The sequence below is a fragment of the Asterias amurensis genome, chromosome 14, assembly GCF_032118995.1.
Source record: "Asterias amurensis chromosome 14, ASM3211899v1".
Lineage (NCBI taxonomy): Eukaryota > Metazoa > Echinodermata > Asteroidea > Forcipulatida > Asteriidae > Asterias > Asterias amurensis.
The window spans coordinates 18289363-18305502 of NC_092661.1; the positions used below are offsets into that span (position 1 = coordinate 18289363).

At 37.0% G+C, this 16140-nt stretch overlaps 1 protein-coding gene across 3 annotated transcripts in view; it reads right to left on the reverse strand.

Annotated features, from left to right (window-relative positions):
- LOC139946962 (four and a half LIM domains protein 3-like) overlaps positions 1 to 16140 on the reverse strand; it is a 141734-nt gene that overhangs the window by 67354 nt on the left and 58240 nt on the right. The window contains exon 1 of one of the 3 annotated variants that reach the window (XM_071944755.1): positions 7479 to 7738. The exons of the other annotated variants lie outside the window; for them this stretch is intronic. Within the exon in view, the coding sequence (XP_071800856.1) occupies positions 7479 to 7505 (27 nt within the window). The 5' untranslated portion in view covers positions 7506 to 7738. Of the gene's footprint in view, positions 1 to 7478; positions 7739 to 16140 lie in introns of those variants that run through there. 3 annotated transcript variants of the gene reach the window in all.

A 16140-nucleotide genomic window follows, 5' to 3' on the forward strand; every position in this document is an offset into this window, starting at 1 on the left:
GCAACAGCTAGGCAGGCACAGCAGCATGGGGGTAACAACAGCTGAGATAACAGCCTCTGAAATCATCTTGAGCAAACTAAGCAGCAACTTGTCTAACTACATATCTTTTCTTCATCTTGCACAAATATAATCCCTCCTAACCTGTCAAGGATAAGTTTTTTCTACAGTGTTATTTTTCACTCCATCTTGATTTTTCATCAAATAGAGATTAAAGTGCCAAGCCTGATTTGCAGATAAATTTACCAAATGATGAAAAAACAACACTGATGTCTGAAGATTTGATTCAGAAGCAAAAACATGACGTAGTACCGCCACATTGAAAGGTCAGCTCTAAGAATAATTTTAAAAACCTGTAGATTTTATAGAGGGATTTTCTTGTCTCTTCAAAATGGATTGTGAGGCCTAAGTAGTATTTGTGAGTAAAATCTGATGACTTGAGTACTTTGTGACAGTTGGGGTTGCCCTTTTCACCCAACTTTCAGGCTTTGTGGCATTGTGAAAGCATAAGCCTGAAAAGATTAATATTGGAATTTTGAGATTTTTTTAAAAACCAAAATGAAAGCACAATAACCTCCAACTCCTCCAGTCTTTCTTTATAACTGAGCAGTTTGTGGTCATAACAAGTCGGCCAATGCTTCTTTATCTGTGTTTGGGGCCAATTAGAGACACCTAGCCTTGTTTATAGCATTACTTGGAAGGTTTAAAACCAACTGTAAAATGATTAACCCAGACAAATGACCTTAAACATAACAAAACAAAACCACTTTATAGACACCTGTCCTTCTCTTCCACAAAATGCGAACCCCTACAGTTGTAGTGACATACTCCAGGCATGAAGTCAACTGAAATCATTATTGGTAGGTGTACATGTATGTGTTCCTGTGCAGAAAAAAACTCATGGTTCATAATCCACAACACTATCCAGACTTCCTCAACCAGTGATCTTTGTTCAGAAGGTTTTTGCTCAAGATGGGAGGGAAATCAAAGTGTCTTTAACTATATTATCCGGGAAATGTTCGTCCTATAACTATAAAAAAAATAAGGGAATAAAAGGGCAGCGACGAGTTTTTCAACGTACATTTTAAGTCGGCAGGGTCGGCGGCCGTGTGATTAAAGGCCCGAGCCAGAGGCGAGGGCCTTTATCGCACAGCAACGACCCTGCAAGATTTTAAACGGACGTTGAAGAACGAGTCACTACTCTTTTATTCCCATTCATAAATGCCCTTTTGTTAAAAAACGGAAACAAATACAGTTATAGACACTTTAACAATTGAAAATTCAAGGTTTTATTAATTTTGTTCCAAAACTTTGTGAAGAATCTGTTCGAGGCGCGTGGGTTGTGTGTATGCGCTCGCGCTAAGATTACACGCTGACAGCTATGATTTGCGCGTTTCGCGTGATAATCTTGCGCGCCCGACACGCGGAAGCCAGCTCAGTGTGCATAAACAGAGCTCCAGTGTGCATTAACAAAAGGTTTATCACACCCATGTGACGCGCTCTCCATCAAGAGAAACTGTCTGGGGTATTTATGAATATAAAAATAGCTCTTGCAAACTGCTTACAAACTAAACGGACCTTTGGTATAGCTGGAAAACACAGTTAACAGCCTTACGACCCTAGCAGAGTCTTTCTCAAAGGCTAAACGACAACACAACCAACTCTAACTGTGCTAAAACTAATTGCTGTTTCAATTATATAGGGGTGGGGTGGGAATATCAGTAAAATTCACTTTTGTGGATGTATTACACAATCCTCTTGTAAAAAAACAAAGCCATTAAAAATGCCATCTCAGCAAGTTGAATTTGAGACACAGCCATAAACTTGCCAGCCATACTGGTGGGGACACACACATACAATAAATCTGTCAAATGACTTGATACGATGAAAGTCATACATAACAGACCGTCATAATTCAGGCTAGTCACTATAACAGCTGAATCTCAAACAACAGAGTCTTCATCTTAGGGAACCCTTAAATGACATCGAGACATCTCTGTACACCTTTCAATCATTTCAAACAGACTATCAAACCTTTATGGATGAATGTTAATACAAGCCATAATATGGGAACCATTTTCGGCCATTCTCCTTGTACGAGTGGACTAACAGGGCCCAATTTCATGGCTCTGCTTACCGCCGAATTCTGCGCTTACAATCGCAATTCCCCGCTTACGTGCAAGCGCCGAATTTCTGCCCTAGCCTTGTAAGCGTAGAATGCCTAGTAACGTGGAGTACACACGCGCAGAAGCCCAAATTCGCCGCTAACCTGTGAAATACGCTTGGGGTAAGCACAGAATTCCCTGCTTCTGTAAGCGCCGATTTTGTGCTTACGGTAAGCAGAGCCATGAGATTGGGCCCAGTACACCCATGGTGGTCATTACTGGTGATTTTCTTCCCCCATGAATTCATTCATGTAAAGTTTCAGCTGCTCCTAGAGACACAGGGGGCAAGTCATTATGAAGAATAAAATAAATATCTGATTACAAAACCATATTTTGATCCAAGAGTCAACATAATTGCAACATGAATGCTGTACTGATGATAAAACCATGTTGTAATATAATCAGATTTTAAACACCATACACTTTTCACCTTTTAAAGCTACAAACAAAACTATCAGTCACGTATCGTTTGGGTATATTGTTACATAGCCTTTAAGAAGTGCCAAATCATTGCACATTTTGTAACCTCCTTGAACAAAACAGCAACAAGCAACTTGTTTTCCAAATTGTTTTAAAGGCAGTGGACACTATTATTAATTACTCAAAATAATTATCAGCACAAAACCCCACTTGGTAAGGAGTAATGGGGAGAGGTTGAAGTGACGTAGTTTTCAAAGTAATTTTCCACGTATTTGATTTCGAGACCTAAAGTTTAGAATTTGAGGTCTCGAAATCAAGCATCTGAAAGCACACAACTTCGTGTGACAAGGGTGTTATAGTTATCTCGCAACTCCGACGACCAATCGAGCTCAAATTTTCACAGGTGTGTTATTTTATGCATTTGTTGAGATACACCAAGTGAGAAGATTGGTCTTTGACAATTACCAATAGTGTCCCGTGTCAAATTTGTTACTAAATTTTCGCAAGGTTCTCACAGGGGTTTATCACGAAGAACATCAAACACATAAATTTGTGAAGTAGAGAAAAGGTTCTGCTTAGCAGAGGCAATCACACAAAAACATTTAGTAATGAATACTGTTCATGGCTGGTTCCTGGTCCCTTTTGATAGACCCTTTCTTTTTCAATCGGTAGCTCTATATGAGTGACTAGGTGTTGTACCACCCCTTTGTAGGAGGTGATTATTTGTGCACACTTGTAGATAATGTCAAGGAGGTGTTTACATAGGCCTTTCATAAATAAGTGACTATGCAAGAATAACATCAATTGGGTCAATCAGTGCATGTACATGTCTGAAAAAGCAATAAAAATACCTGCTACAATTCTTCAACAAAGGACTAACTGTACATTCTCTCTGTCTGCTGCCCGGGATTATTATTTTAAAGTGGAATAATATTTCATCAGGAATGGAATGGGGACATGGTAGAGTAACCATAAAAGGTTAGTCAGCATTATACAAACAGTCTGTATGATTGTTGTACTCCATAATGACCCTAAGTTTTAATTAATTACATCATTTAAGTCTAATTTTACATCTTGCATTCAAAATCAAATAACATCTTATGAAAAATAAATTACGATTTTCATACAGTTTTCACTGAAGTGACTAACACATATGTTGTGATTAAGATTCTGATAGTGATTCACTGATACACAACCAAAAGCCTTCCAGATATTTTGCCATTTTCAATTCCAAATGTAAATTTGTCTTCTGACATGCCGGGAGGCAAGGTGGGTGAGAGAGGGGCTATCTCTGGGCTCGTAACTCTCCTCTCCAAAAATCCAATGCTTTCCAGTGAACCATCATCAACCTTTGGTCATATCTTATCCCAAAAATGGTTTGTCCATTCTTGGTTTAACATATAGCACCTGAGGGGGGAGATGGGACCCTCCGTGCCAGTGCATATTAAAAAGCTATTTCAGAGTTCTATTTCATTAGCAAGTGGTCAGATGAATTGGTATTCTATTTGTCTATCTCATACAGTGTTAGTTTGCTTTGGGGAATGTTATGCTACTGATTTCCAGGATTCACTATGCAAGACCATAATCTTAAGCTTTGCTAATTGATTAGGTCCCATGTATCTCACCAGAAGTGAAGAGTTCCCCATGATCTTTGTTTTAACCAGAATATGGAAGACAAATGTGCAGTGAATTTGCTTTAACTAACAAAAACACAAGAGCTAAAAACCGCTTGAAAAAAGGGGAGCAAATTTGCCTTTTCAATAAAGAACTCTCCAAAAAAGATTTCTTAAAAAATATCTCATTGTCTTTGGTTAAAGCCATTGGACCCTTTCGGTAAACAGTATTGTCCAATGCCCACACTTCGTGTATCACAACTTCTATATCAAATAACAAACCTGTGAAAATTTGGGCTTAATCGGCCATCGGAGTCGGGAGAAAGTAACGGAAAAACCCACCCTTGTATCCGCGCGTTTTGCCGTGTCATGACATGTGTTTAAAATAAATCCGTAATTCTTGTTAACGAGAATTGATATTGTTTTACTGTTTTCTCAAAAAGTAAAGCATTTCATGGAATAATATTTCAAGAGAAGTATTTCACCACTACCTTCTGTAAACCCTGTAAGTTATTTGTAAATCTGTGAACTTTTTCTTTTTTTTCTGTACCGAAAAGGTCCAATGGCTTTAAAAATGTACTTAACTTTATCATAAGTCTGCCTTGGCTTCAAATCAACAATATTGTGCCAACAGTTGAACCACTTGAACATAGCAATAGAGCAAGTCATAGGTGAACAGTTACATCTCATATAAAAATCACTGTTGCTTGCATCTCTTTTCCATAAAAATAACATTAAATCTTGGATTCTTGTCAATTCAACCACAAACATACTTTCTAATGTCATTTTCAACCAAGCAATTCCTAATAACTCACCACTTGCGCAGCAGTTAAAAGACAACATCTCTTTGCACTCAACACTGAACTATACATATGTCTGTGTCTGGGTTTTACTTAAGTGTCTGACTATATTGGATGACCTCTTTTTCAAGAGCCAGACAAACCAGGTGTAGACATATGGATGCTGCCAAGTTAATTTCTGGTGATAGTAGGCCTATACAAACTGTGATAACTTGACATTATTCACTTGCTCAAGGCTGTGTTTTGATACCATGACATGTTGTATCAAATTGATTAGAGAGTGTGTATTGTACCCAGTTGGATATTTCACCAACTGGTGAAGAAAATTACTTTCATGACAATCGAAATGCCACTGGAAAATACATATGTCATGTTCCTATTCTTGTGTGAATTTAAAAAGTAATCACAATCTAAACTAGACCAGATTGTAATATCTGACACAAGTATTTCAAAGTCGTTTTCAAGTCTACTTCAGGCCTGTATGTTTTGTTTTTGAAAGGGCAAGGGCACCAAGGCATTTTCCCTTTACCAAGGGGCATGAGGAGATTGTAAACTTCTACTGTAGAGCATTTGAATGGCACCAAGGCAATGGGCAGGGGGTATGGAAGCATTCGCCTTCATTGCCTCTGAAGTATCAGGCCTGCTACTTTGTGCAAAACAAGATCCATCACACACACAAAAACACTGCTCAGCAAAACCCCTTTGGATTTGTCAACAAGAGGTGGCGGTAAAAGATGAAGGTTCATTGAAAGGTCTACTCAATTTGCCCTCCTCTTCACCCTGAGCCGATAGAGAAATTAATACCAGGAACACACATCAAAGGGAAAGACTGATAGTAACATGCTGCTGAGAGCAATAAACACCTTCTTACTCACTCCCCCACCAATTCCAATAAGAGAAATTTAAATCAAACCTGACTGCAATCTAGCCAGGCTTTCCTCTGTAAAGTTCACAACCTTATTAAGGTTGTATCAAGTTAAATTTACCTCCAAACCAGTGACAAACAAACATCTTCACTTAACCCATTAAATAATCCTCAAAGTGACAAATTTCAATCCCTTCTACGGGGGTGGTTAATGTCCAGTCATCAAAACGTCTTCACTTGTATGTTCAGTTCAGAATGTTTGATCTTATATCACACAATTTCAACTTGTTCTTTATAGCTTGCAACAACAACTTCTATCTTCGTGCTTGGTAAGTTATCTCCTTGATACTCAAGGAGGAAGTTGAACAAGGAAAGGGATGAAAAACAATATTGGAAGTTAACTAGACTTGAAGGTGGGAATACAAAGCAGGTTTTATGGTGACACTACAAAAATAACACCATGAGTTGATGGTTTGGAATTGTTACACCATCAGTTCTATTCAACACCAACACAACTCACACATTATTTCCATGGTGTTACTCAAACACGACAAGATAACTAAGACATTACAAGACTAACCTAGAAGGGCTCAAATTCATATCCAAATTCTTTTCCTTTGACTTGGAGCATGGAGCATGCTTGGAGTGACTCAGTACTAGAAATCAACCCACGCTTGGCTGGACAGACACGTTTTATTGTTTTTTAGTGGAGTTGAGTTGCCACACTGATGGATACATGATTTCGGGGATTGGGGGAAATCACTTAAAAAATCATGAAGAAGATATGATGAGCAACGTGCAAAACTTCTATCAGGAAAGTTTTCATTTTTCTCTTACTGGATGGGTCCTAAACACAACACTTACAAAATTTGATTACAGTATCTCATTGTCAAATAGGTTATCAAAATGGCAGTCATTATGAAGACATGAATCCTATTAAAGAAAGAATGTCATCCTTGAGAGAAAGAAGTGTTGTTTCTGTTATATCACAGACTATGCTTCAATGGTATTCATTATGGTTTGGTAGTTAAACCCTACATTAAACCCTAAGTATTATTTACAAATGTCATCACCTATGCTGTTAAATTATTCTGTCAAGAATATAAATAGAAAAACCTGGGGTGGAATACTATCCAACCCAAACCCAACACAATACTTTGAGAAAGTATCCTTTGAGATAAACCTTTTCCAAACTTGAGTCCACCAGACAAACTTTTGCAAACAAGTTCAATACTTGTTATCATTACTGATATTTGTTGATTTGTCTTTTCCAGGAAATTGGACAGATAAGATGCCAATCTATGGCACTAAATGACAGTCACTAAGTAACTAGAATCAGCCAACACTCCACAATAAGTTACTGGCAATTAAACATCTTTGATGATACAGAAACAACTTTGAAAACTTCGACCAACCAAAAACTTATTTATAACCTCCTTGTTAAAAAAGAAATTCACACAAAAACAGAAAAGCTTTCAGGAAAATTACTGGCCAGACTTCCAACATCACTTCGCAACCATCAATCCAATAAAACAACGTAAAAGCAAGTGACTAAATACATCAATAAAAATGTCAACCATAAAATCTCTTCCAGTGAAATAAATCCAGACTCTTTTACCTTGTTCTTGGAGAACAGTCCTTTCATTCCGCACTTAGCCACGTTTGATGCCTTGTCTAAACTCCGATACAAAGTAATAATTCCTTTTGATTACCAAATCCAATCTTGTATCCCCTGGTGGTGCGGCGCGGTCCCGCAACTAGCAATAAGACTCACCAAGTGAGACCAGTGCATCATCTGCCGACTCTATTCGGTGTGACTGACCGACATTTCCAAACAGTTAAGAGCACTTGCTGCTTGGGGCCTGGGCTACATGCCAAAAGCAGAGGCACTCCAGTAGTGGTATGCGCTACAAAGCAATCAGAGTCAGGCATGTGGGCAGTGTACTGCAGACATACTGCGGTTTTGTTAGAATGCTGGTGGGTACGGACTATTCCAAACTAACATGGGGGTGGCACATGAGTCACAGCAACTTTTATTCATTAGATGTGGAGCCTATGTTGGCTAAATTGCACATCATCCATTTCGTCAATTGTTTTAGGAATGCTACTCTTTGAAAGGAATTAATCCATCAGATATGTTGTTTTAATAGATGGAAGTTTAACATGGGGATAAAAAGTATTATTTTTTGGTTTTACCCATATACATCAATGTGTGTTAGCAATATACTCAGTGCTTTCCCAGTGTCTGTAGTAGAAACAAATCATAGGCATATTACTAGGGTGGGATTTGAACCCATGACCTTGCAATTCTAGAGCATTGTCTTACCAACTAGCCCACCCAGATTGCCCAGTATAGTTAGAGGCAGCGCGAATCCTATATGTTGTTCTTGTTGAAACTATCACTTTAATCGTTAAGAAATACTTTAAAATGCAAACATACATTTTCTGAAAATACAGTATTCCAAGTTTTCAAAATATTTGTTTCATACCTTTTCAATTTTTTTTGATGGAAAACAAGTACACATGGTTAACATTTTGTAAAACTTACCCAAAATTGACTCATGTTTTGATTTTTGAATTGTGATACATTTTACAGTCCTAAATAATAAAACATGCCAGGGTGTTCAAGGCCTAAACCATGGTTAGTGTGACCATGATCTACATTCTGTTCATTAGAGACCAAGCCCAGACTATCTTACAAATATCTGGCTCCAGACTATTGATTTTAAAACCCAGACTTTAATCAAACATTCTCTTATTAATGAGTGGTTCCTTTAAAATCATACATTTCATTTTTGATTACAAAATTATTTTCTGGTGGGGCTGGGGGCATATGAAAGTGGAGTTTTGAGAAAGAGGTTAGGAAAAGGGGACTATGGCTTGAGTATTTTGGGGGACAACTTCAATCTTCAGGAGTGGCTTCACTTTTGTTCCTCACAGACACAGTTTAGAAATTATAATGTATGGTACTTTTGGGGTATTATGAAAAACCGATGATCAAAACAAAGGGCAGGATCCACTGTGCTGCAGATGAACATGTAGACTTGAACTTTACATTGTTCCCATGATAACATTGTCCAAGAATCGTTTATGTTATTTTATATGTCAAAAAAGTTCAGAAGAGTTATTACAAAATGAAGAATTCAAAACTACCAACGGATTCAAAACATGAAAACTTTCACCAACATCACAGATGACGAACTAATGCAAACTGTCACTTTAAAAAAATTTCAGCACAATGAAAAACAATCCAGACATGTTCAGAATGAACACAAACATGGACCGTCCTCTCTCTTTAACAATTGAGGAATGGTGATAAGCAGTGTGTTATGATGTTTATTTGGTGTAACAACTAATTTATTCTACTTTTTCCAATTAAGTTGCATCACCTTCAGGAAGATTGCCCAGTGATGCAGAGACAGTGCCCAAGGGTAACACTCTTTTTTTTAGCACTCCTGCCTTGTAGCTATAATAAGTGGCTGTCCTTGATGGGGGGAGGGGGACTTGAGCTATCTGTGGTGGAATATTGTGGGAGCTTGCCTATCTCAAAATCACAATACATACTTGTTTTCCTATTCAATAATTGCTGAAGTATCAGTTACAGATTTAGTGTTAAAGCTTTGCACTGTATTCCACACCCACATTGTAGAACTCCTATATATTTGGCTTCAATGACATAGAACCGAAAACAGTTTTACTTGACATACACCTTACCCAATATACAAAAATACTTTTGATATATTTTAACAATTATTCTAACCACATTAATTAAAAACCGGAAATGATCAATAACAGCAAAATGCTTTCATTTTAAAATAGACAGTTTGAAGTAGGACTTTGATAAATATTGTGGCCGGTAACGAGCTACCCACACAGACTCGTGATAATCGGTGCTGAAACCTATCACTGCTGTAATATTTCATCCCTGCTGTGGATCATTAAGGAGTTAATGAGCTGATGATAGTTGTTATGACATACAGAACGGCACCACTTCTTCCAAAATGCGCAGGCACAAAGTTTATTAGAAACTATCAGAGGTCAATGACACAGGAGGATGATTGGGGGTGGAGTTTGGGGTTAGGGTTGGGGGGGGGGGTTGTATGGCCCCCAGGTGGATAGGGCTGATCTAACCACAGATCCTCTGTTTTTAAACAAAATATTACCACGTGGGGTGGGGTATGGTATGAATTTCAATATCCAAATCTGCAAGTTAAGGGAAATGACATTATTTGGGGAAGTGTAAATAAACTTCAATCTACAAGTTTTCACACTTTTTGTTATGGGGTTGTTATTTTCAACAATAAATAACAACAAATAACGACAGTGTCTATAATGGCAAAATCTCACAGATTGTGCAGTTGTAGCATAAACCATAGAGCATGTCCTTGCTCTATGCATAAACTAACTGGTTGTGAATTTGATCCAGTAATCATACATGATTTGTCATATATGACCAACTAAAAAGAAGCAAATCGTGTTTCAAGAACATAAAGCCACATGGTCAAAACATTAAACCTACTTTAAATCATGAAAACCAAAGGGAGGGGAACTCACATTCTATCTGTGTATTTTGATAACTCTGCCCTATATAACGGCAGGTATGATCCAGAGTCCCAAATAAACAAAACACGTACTCTGAAGCTGGCACTATCCAGGGTATTCTTAAGGGGACTTCCCCCATTAATGAATTGATGGATGATCTAAAAAACGATTCAAACTTTTATTTTTCTGCAAATAAGGAAGAAGAAATTAATTTGAGACTTCTGATATGTTTTTATTTGGTTGATCTTTGAAGCAGGATTTGTTTGATTTTGATGGAATGATTCCAGTGACTAATATGACATGTTTTTCAGTTGATTTTTTTTTCATTTATGGACGATGACATTTACGATTCATAAAAAAAACTGCTGGTTTGATTTTCTCCAAGTTAATTACAGTTCTCAAAAGGAAAATTCAAAGCTTAGAAATGAAGTTAATTTCACAAACATCACGATACTTTATCCTCACACTTAAGGATACTGATTAAGTTTGAAAGACAAAACACTAACAACATTATCCTAAGGACCATCACTCATGAAAAAGGGTCCAAAGAATTAACTTAATACTGTCATCTCAAATGTATGTTGTACGGAGCAAGAACATTTCACTGATTTACAAAATTTCCCCTAAATGTTGCTATCATTCATTGACATTTGTGGTAAATTTAAAGTAAATTTTTTTCAGATAATAAACCACAAGGGAAAACTGACCCGGTAGATATTAATTTAACTTTGAGTTGAACAAAAGCAAATTGACAAGAGCGGGATTTGAACCTATGACCTCACATTAATGTGTCGGCGCTCTTCAAACTGAGCTATCTTTCCCTATGTTAGCAGTCTCCCTATTTTTCAATATCTTTATACAGTGCCAGTCCGAAGACATTCAACCTGTAACTGCGATAGAGCCAGGGATCACACCCAAGTATACTTTACAACCAAGGACTTCGCAGCAGAGGGATCATCTTCAGGGGATGTGCCTTTTTATTTCAACTATCAAACTTGTGATAATCCATGGGAAACTAACTGTGGGTTTTCTTTCATGAGATTTGATTCGCTTGTATTGAACAGAAGTTGTATACAAATACTCTTCCCATATGGGATTCTCATGCCAATGTTCTTCCTTTTCAAAGTACTGCAAACCGCCACTAATGTAATAACACCTGTTTGTATTACAAGTGTCATAGCCACAGTCAATACGCGGGGGTCTCTTGAAATCAACCCTATCCAAATGAGACTCAACCCCCAAGAAATGAAAACACACTTATTTGCCAGTGGGATGACAACCTGTATAGATGTCATATTCTGATTGGTACAGCTGGATGTACTTTAAGAAATGCCACAGGTTTGTCATTGTTGCCTGAGTCAAGATGCACTAAATCTGTTGAGGGTATAGTAATGATTTTGAAATTAAAATAAATAAATAATCATTACTCTGATCACAAGCACTACAAAGTGATATTATAATCACTATAAAAGTGCGTCATACCAATTATCTCAGCTGTTTATAAAAATTACTTAAAATAAATATAGAGCAATGTCCAAAATATTTCTGCTTTACAAATGGTTTGCGGAAAGCTAAGATCTCTAACTTCGTTTTGTTTTTGCAAATTAAAGTTAAAAACAATATCAAAGGCGCTGCTGTTTTATCCAAAATATGTGGAGCTCCTTATTTAGCAATTCAGATGGTAAAATCATCTTATAAATTATAACAACCAGAGCTTCTTTGGAATACAAACAAGTGGGGTTCATATTTGAACTCAGCGGGTTTGAACTTGGCTAAACATCCATTAACTACTTCATTTGCAAAAGTTTATTATTGTAAAACAACCATCCTTTAAAACGCACTACTCTGTGATTATACTGAGTGAGGAGACCGATCTTAGCCTTATGATATCAAAGAATGTCATTAAAGTGCTTTGTTTGTGGGATAACCACTGGAATGAGTCAGTGTCATTGATTGGCTTTTGAAAGGAAAGCGCCGGAAATTGACTCCCAAAAGGGCAGTGTGGCAAAAGGATCTTTGAAGTTAACCCCAAAATGTGTTTATTTGTCTGCATATCTATTCTCAAGGGGGTAACTTAATGCCTCTGTGGGAGTAATATTATGGTCTTGTGGGATGAAATACATCAATTGCTGCCAAGCAAGACTTTCTTTGTTGTCACATCCATAAATGGGGCTTGGTATAGTTACAGTGATGCTACAGGCAAATTATTATCAAAATCATTTATTGGGTAAGGTTTATCAATGTAGCAACTATTCACACACAAAAATTGCTTATCTCATCACTTTATGTTTACGCCAAAAATAAAAAGTTTCTGATAAATTTTGTGAAAAAGAAGAGAATAATAAACTACCCAAAATTTTAATGTATATTTCCTTAACATGACAGCTCAACAACATGGCCTATAATGATGTAATTCTTTGGGAAATAAATTAATACTTAGTCAAAATGAAAATATAGGTCTACATCTCTTCACTAAACGCAGACATAGAGATCCCATAATTTAATTTATCCATTAAAAATCTTACCAATTATACCTTTAACTTCATAAAGATACATTCTGGATTTAATATCGTGCAATGTTAATTGAATGACACTAAATAACTTGAAGTCTCTGAGGGTATGACTGTTGTGAGATGTAATTAAAAGAATTGTCACTTGGGATTTAAAAATTCCGTATTAGGGCAGAAAATGGGGGGGGGGGATCAATTTTATGACAACTGGAGCAGAACAAACATGTAATAAAAAACTCAAATGCAACATGACTGGAGGAATTTCAGCTGTGGAACGCAGTTGGGACTTCGGTGCATGTATCCACAGAGCATGGTTCTCTCTAGGGTTTTCAAAAACCATGGGGGATCCCAGAAATAAACTTTGCAGTTCTTTGAAGGACACCACGCCTTGAAGTGACGTCAATAACTGAATATTTTGTGTACAAGTACAAGACTGAGAATGTTTGTCTACAGTTAACAGAAATGGTCAGAACCCCTTGACTGAACAAGCTCTTTTGCGCCAGAAACTGCTGGCTTAATACCATGGAATTGTCCTCTACATATATTTGTTGTCAGTGCATCCTCCATCACCTGGTAAGTAACTACTTTGTTGTACATTTCTTGGGGCTTTAAAACGTGATTTTATTTGAGTTTTCTTAGTTTTAAAATACCCACAATGGCTAACCCGTCATTTTGATTTATTTGGACAGAAACTTGTCATTGATAAAGATGATATGCCGATAATTAACCTAAAATCTTTACAGATCAATGAGTGTCAATAAACCCCTTAAACACATGAATCTAAAGTGAATTAGAATAATAAATTGTAAGTTTATCCATCGACAACAAACTCTATGAAATCCCCTATAATCCAAATACTCTCATTCCAGATTGTCGACTCACAAGGTTGCCTACACTCCCCATTAATGAAGGGTAATGTCTTTCACTCCTCATGATCATCTATGGGATACACTCCTTGAATATTACCGCTACATGTCAATATCCCTTAAGGATAAATGATTCAATGTTCTTATACATTCCTTCCGCTGAATGTTATCATAGCAAACTTGATAAACTGTAATAAATATTACTTCTGAGTCCACTGCTGCAGGACACGAAGAAGAAGAAGGGCGGAAAAAGAGCGACCGATATAACAACATCCTTATGGCCTCAACACATTTTGCATTCATTCAAGCAAGACCAAAATATAATAAGACACCTACAATTTAGAGGGGGCTGTGCGTAGTAATTCCCCCCTTAGGAATTAAAAAAGTGGGGTTGGACTCATCTAATCAACAATGTCATTGACCTAGGTATTGAGGAACAGAAAATGAACTCCAACGTCCCAAACTCAATTGACACAGATATAACCGTGGGGGTAAGGCCTGCCCGATGGGGGTCCCTTACACAGGAAATATGGCACTTTACTCCCTTCTGTCGGTCTCATATTGAGAGGGGGAGATTTTGGAGTGGCTAGGGGCAGACATGCCACTTACAAGAAATGGAAAGAGGGGAGGGGGAACTTCAGTCAACGACCGTGCAATTGTCAGACAAGGGCCACTGCACTACAAGCTCAAATTTGCACTTGAATTCTTTGTTTATAGGTTCCCCTGCCCCCTCCCCATTATTGCCACATATATAATTCATAGGGATTTATATCCATTTTATCAGTTGTGTTAAAACAGATTGGAATTATTGTGACACTGCATTTCTTAGAATTGACATTATCTCTTCACTATTAGGAAAGTGTTTTTAGTATTTACTGGTAATTCTAATCTATTCAAATAATAATAAGATAATAATAAGAAATGCTTATAAAGCGCAATTCAGTACTGCAAGTACTCTCAATGGACTGGAGGATTTAAATAATTTGAGTGTAGAAAATTTAGTTGGGTGTGTGGTACCACCATTAAAACAACCTACCTACAAATTGTGTGCTTTAGACTATAAAATCATTCGCTTAGCATATTTTGTTGCCAAGGCAACATTGCACGGTTAATTTTAGTTTCATATTATAAGCTCTCCACATAGAGAAAAAAAGAATCATAAATCAAGACTTTGTGTCTCTCCCATTAACTTCACTCAAAATAGGCTCACTTTACCGACATGCACATGACGTCATTGAAATTTCCATAATAAAAAATTGATTAAAACCTATCACGATCTATAAAAAGAAAGTACTTTTTATGAGCTGACCTGCTATCAAGATTCATCTCTTCGTATCTTTTTTATCTGCACTTGTAGGAGCCCACTCACTCCAGAATGAGCTAATTTTCCACCCGAGGCCAGTTTCTGGCTCAGTGATGACGTGAATAAAAACAAGTGTGTAGTCATACAGCCGGGACCATCTTTAACTGGAACCTCTTCCTATCGTAACAAATATGCATAGGCTTGTACATTTTATGGACTTGGTAGGTTGTGTGCATTTGTTATGATTGTGGCGATACTTCAAGTTTACTTTGGTTGTTTTTATTACAGTCCATCTGAGATGGTTGAGCTTCTTTAATTATTCATAAAATCCCAATTCTTGTATTTCACTTAAACCTGTAAATCTTTTAAGGAGAATGCATTAAAAAAATATAATTGCAGCCCTTTATTCTTCAATGTATGATCATATTAAACACACTGTCTTTTTTCATATGGCAGATGTAGCCCCCTAAAAGAAATAATTAAAATTTAGAAAATTGTGTGGAAATAAAAAAGATATAAATAGGGCAGAAAATGTTTGAATGTAAGATATTTGTACCGAGCGCACCAGATTGCTTAGATATATGGTGAGATAGAATGACTGCTCTATGCCTGTATCTTCTTGTCTTTGCTTTCTCTCTGACAAATTACCAAAAATAGCAGAATCTTATGATGCTTGTTGTCTGCTGCCTAGATACAACAATGCCCCACCATGTCCAATGTCTTTCTCAATCAATACGTGGCCTAATTCTTTCATAAGACACAAACTCAAAAAACATCAACACAATCCTTCGGGCATCTTAGGAACAAGGAAGAAAGTGGATCAATCCAACGTAAAATTTACCCCATAAATGATTTCTATTTATCACATTGCCTTTCTAGGTTCAATAAATAGCTCGAAGGAACATGCGCTTATTGGAACAGTTATAAGACGAAGATAGCAGGATATATATTTTTTTAGTTTGTGTCCAAATTTTATAACCTAAGTTCTTTTGCACTGGGTTAACTGCAGCCCAAGGTCTGACAAGATTAGAAGTATATCATTCAATATCTGCCTGCAGG